The sequence below is a fragment of the Oculina patagonica genome, unplaced genomic scaffold, assembly GCF_052425735.1.
Source record: "Oculina patagonica isolate OP01 unplaced genomic scaffold, crgOcupat unplaced1217, whole genome shotgun sequence".
NCBI classification, from domain to species: domain Eukaryota; kingdom Metazoa; phylum Cnidaria; class Anthozoa; order Scleractinia; family Oculinidae; genus Oculina; species Oculina patagonica.
This window is the reverse complement of record NW_027557213.1, coordinates 1,586-6,198: the sequence shown is the minus strand read 5'-3', so window position 1 is coordinate 6,198 and position 4,613 is coordinate 1,586. Positions and strand designations below refer to the sequence as shown.

Sequence of the window (4,613 nt, the reverse complement as noted above, 5' to 3'; positions counted from 1 at the left end):
GTCTAGAAATCTTTGCATTGTAAGGATAGCATTTAAGACAATGTGTGAATACTCTCCAAAAATCAGACCGGGATGATGATGAAAAACTTGGAGACTCCCAGGAAAACTTGGAGAGCTGGCAGGTATGCCACTCACTTAGGTTCACTACTGTGTCTGCATCAGTCTAGGTAAACATGCTGGCGATTTTTCTACTTCCTAGAATGTTTTTTAACAACAACACCAGAGAATGGGAGTAAACCTTTTTTTTTTTGTAATCAGAAGGTTGTAGGCAGCATGTTTCACAATGAACCAAAATTAATATTATTTCTAAAGTTTGTTTTTCTTTCCTGAGAAATAACATTTATTTACCTTCTGACTAATTATTAAATTGTTGATTTTAGTGACCTTGATTTGAATCCTCTGATCTGTGACTGTAATCTGAAATGGATGGTAAAATGGATGGCAGCAAATGATAGAAGAGACCTTAATGTGCAAGGCAGGTGTGATCGTCCTTTTAGGATGAAGGACAACAAAGTTGCACAACTCAATAAGAAGGAGATGGTGTGTGGTAAGGGGCTGATCACAATTCTCTTGTTCCTAAATAAGCAAGTGCAATATGCAGATGATGCCTTGCACATTGCTTTATTACAGAGCTTTTATGACTTGATTCTGGTACTTCTCACGGTATTTAGTGCAAACTTCAAATCTTTGCCTTTTTTCTTACAGACAAACTTAAGCTTCCAGTCATGTCCTTTGGCCCACAAGGTGATCAAATTGCTTTTAAGGGAGACAGAACCACCTTTGTCTGCAACTCATCCTGGGTGCCTGGTATGCAGATCACATGGTACAAGGACGATAAACTGATAACTCGTGACCCTAACGACAAACGGAAAAACATACTGTATGAGTTTGACTCTAGCAAAGTAGTGAACTCTACTGTTTTGGACATTATGCAACTCACGGTGGAAGACAGTGGATTTTACAGCTGCAATGTTACTCATAAGGGAGGCTATCTACACATGAGTACATCTCATCTAGCTGTCATCCCATCAGATGCCAAATTCTGTAGAGCAGCTTCAACAGAAACAGACAGAGGAACATTCCACTGGCATCACACAGCTGCTGGAGGATTTGCGTTCTTGCCATGTCCTGTTGGCGTAATTAGCAGCTTGTTAGATCATCAGGGAGCTGAAATTATGGCCAGACGAAACTGCTCTTTAGAAGGCGTCTGGATGGCAGTTGAGGCAGAGCCTTGTGCCCATGCTAATGAGATAACTCGTGCACTCTATGATCTAAAGCAGGTGAGATGAAACAGTTCCAACAAAACAGTGCTGTTGTAGTCTTCTTGTGGCACATTACCATACTAAAGTGAACTCTCTAAAACCGACTCTGTCGGGACTGGCTCCAACTGTTGTTTTAGAGACCTGTCCGTCTTATAGGAAGTTTAATTACAGTAAAATGACTGAAAAATGGCAGGGACTGGACCAACACCAGGTTTTCAAGGTGTCGGTCTTATAAATGTGTCCGTTAAGAGAGAGTTCACTGTATACAGTGCATAATTATACAATCATGTAGGTATAGGAAAGAGTAGGTGGGTATACCTGCAAAGTCTCACACCTTAGGCCTGAGTCTCACGCATGCAAGCTAAAAACTTTGATCTCATGCCAACTCACGCTTACGAAAAAATTTCTCACACCGAGTTGAATAATGTGAGTTATTACAACCATAACTGGCACAGTGAAGAAATTATTCAACATGACTCGAGCGTGGGACAAAGAAAAAAATGTGAGTCCCCGACGGGAAATCGAACCCATGGCCTCCCAGAATACCGGCACACTTTCCAAAATAATGTGAACTCAAATCAATGTGAGAAAAGAAAACTCCATGTAAAATGAGTAAATGACTTCATGTATACTTTCCATGAAATCTCAGAGTTTTGAGAAGAAAAAGGATGGGGAAGGAGGTCTTGTTTAACAAAACACATCCACGCACTGGGATCGGGATATGTTCGGAACGTCTTTGCAGGCTTTTAGCCAGGTGGGATCCCAGGAGTCCTATGGACAGCCACTTTTCAGAGAAAGTTAATATGAATAATTGTATACCGGTACATTTTTTTTAGCAAATTTGGAAATCTTAAGATACCTTTGCACTCATAACTGCAGAAAAACACCTTGCATGCTCCTCAGGCCCTCCTATAGGGACAAAGTCAGGCCTTATAAAAATTTTGGACTCCCTCTTTTTAAATCCTTGCAATACTTCGGACATCTTCGGAGAACTTCGGAGATGGTCATATGGTCTTCGGAAATCCTGGCACTTTTAGGATAAAAATGTCATGCCTTTGACCCGGAAAAGTTGGCAGGTATAGGTGGGTTGTCAACTATGAGGACATGATGGTAGCTTTCAGACATGAACGAAAGATGGTACCATAACACATGTACATGTTGGTTGTTAGTATTTTTTTGTTAGTACATGTTGGTTGTTAGTATTTTTTTGTTAGTACATGTTGGTTGTTAGTATTCACCATGTTTATTTCTAAATCACCGCTTTAATCACTTTGATTGTTATCCACATAGTCCTAACCAAGAGGCTTAACGTGGGAAACATGAATGGTCAGGTGTACTTGTAGTATAGTTACGGTCTTAACAGTTAAGTGTACTGCATTGGAGCTGACCAATATTTATTTTCTTTTAACCAGAAAACAGTCAATGACACAACAGTCAACGCAGTCAGTCATCAGTTACTGAACATTTCCAAACGAGCAAGAGAGTTTAGTGATCCCTTAGATGTCATATATGCAGCTGTAGTTGTGGAGAAATTGGCACAAGTCATTGGAAGGGATGAATATGTAAGGAGCATGCAGATATTTGGCATTAACTTGCGTGAATTCCCAGGGCTCGAAACTAACAGTGTTACTAGCCACTAGCCACCACATGTAGCCACTGCAACTCGAACACAAACAGTCATTAGTCGGCCTTTTTTCACTAGTGTTTTTTTCCTGGGAAATATTACTAATAAACAACACATGTATTTAATCTTCTTACGTTGCACGTGTAACAACCTGTGTAGGAACTTATGTAAGGTTTTTTGCCAAAAGTAGAGACTGATAAACTTTTCATGTAAGTTGTAAGCCTATTGAGAGTTAGCCTGAGTATCAGGCTTTTCTAAGGGGAAGGGAGAAAGGGTAGAAGCGCGAAAGGAAAGAAAAGCCTGACACAGACGCTTTTATTCCAGTTTTCCACCCCTCACGGTGTGATAAGCGTCAACCAATCAAATTCATTTCCGGTTGTCACTTGCGAAGCCGGACCAAGATATAAGTGATAAGACACAATTTATTATATCTTCCAACAGTATTTATTAATACCGATTCCGGAATCAATAAAATGCAAGTAATCAACGTTTTCACAGAACATATATCTTTTCCTTCCACGGCAAAAATTTCGAGAGTTTAAAGCATATCTTACAAATAGAATTGAGCAAAAACAAACTAAACTAACAAAACATGTGGCAAATAAGTACGAAACAAACAGGAAATCACGCAGCGCAGACTAATGCAATGACCTCTAGACATTTCCTTGGCCACAATCTTACGGCTCTATTTAATACATAATGCCTCCAAATAAAACAGTGCCCCTCAGAAAGAAGTGAGAAGCAAATTACGTTGAAAAACCGAATTTAACACAAAACGGCAAGGGTACAAATGTCACAAACGTAGGAGACATGTTAGGCCCGTCACCTTTATTTTGCTAAAACTCCGAGGACGTCTTTCCGTTTCACAAGCAGCTTTCGATGCATAATTTCTGTCCTCTATTACATCTAATTCCAGGAAAAGCTGTAGAGCGCCTTCAAGAGCCGTTTTGAAGTTGTCGCGTTCCATAAAATTAATACACTGAAATAACGTCGAGCGAAGTTTTCGTTCGCGTGGACATCATTTCATAGAAGACGCCGTTATGAAATTTTTGAAATTTCCGTTGGCATGATGTCAGGGCCCATTGTGAATTACCCAATCAGCGCCACATCCAGAATCTGGATGTTCGACATGACCCAATCAAAGCGTTTGTGTCAGGCCTTCCTCTCCTCTTTCCTTCCCTACCCTCTCCCCTCTCCTTAGGAAGGCCTGATTTCAGGTTAATTGAGAGTCAAAAGCAAACTGGCTGCTTTGCAGTAACATCTGATTGTTTAGAGTACATTCCTAATATACCTGGCATGAATAGTTGTGATTAAGCTTGTGTATTGTATGCCTTTGCTTTCCTGGGTATTCAATGTATCTCCCTCATTTCAGCTAAATGAAAATTTGGTTGACACCATAAGTAACATCATGGAAACTGAAGTAGCACTGTTACAAGAAGCTCAACGAAGATCAAAGGCCTGTTCAAGGTTTGTGCCCTAAGTTTATTATGTCTTAGAAGATAATAATCATAATAATAATAATAATACTGGTAAATTGTTATATAAAAATTTTCCTGCTAAATAACGTGGAAATAATTACGATCAAATGCTCCTTACAGATTATGTTAAGAAAAAAAGATCTTATTCACTGTGATAATTTGCTATTAGATGATTTAAATGTTTCAAGATTGCACTTGCGTTGTGGGGGCTATTAGGTCATGCGAGGCAGGAACTGCTCAAAGTACATC

The 4,613-nt window shown here is 39.6% G+C and overlaps 1 protein-coding gene across 1 annotated transcript; it reads left to right on the top strand.

Annotated features, from left to right (window-relative positions):
* The first annotated feature begins 366 nt into the window (after positions 1–366).
* LOC144639714 (adhesion G protein-coupled receptor A3-like) lies at positions 367–4,372 on the top strand. The gene is made up of 4 exons (XM_078499018.1): positions 367–547; positions 706–1,280; positions 2,675–2,824; positions 4,259–4,372. Exons 1-4 carry the CDS (start codon positions 427–429, stop codon positions 4,364–4,366), a joined length of 954 nt encoding a protein of 317 aa, XP_078355144.1. The 5' UTR covers positions 367–426; the 3' UTR covers positions 4,367–4,372.
* Positions 4,373–4,613: the final 241 nt, after the last annotated feature.

What these genes read in the sequence shown, in the direction of transcription:
- LOC144639714 (XM_078499018.1), top strand. Translation starts at nt 427, where the DNA reads ATGGTAAAATGGATGGCAGCAAATGATAGAAGAGACCTTAATGTGCAA. An exon ending in CACTCTATGATCTAAAGCAG is followed by an intron (nt 1,281 to 2,674) that starts GTGAGATGAAAC and finishes TCTTTTAACCAG; the next exon opens with AAAACAGTCAATGACACAAC. An exon ending in TCATTGGAAGGGATGAATAT is followed by an intron (nt 2,825 to 4,258) that starts GTAAGGAGCATG and finishes CCCTCATTTCAG; the next exon opens with CTAAATGAAAATTTGGTTGA.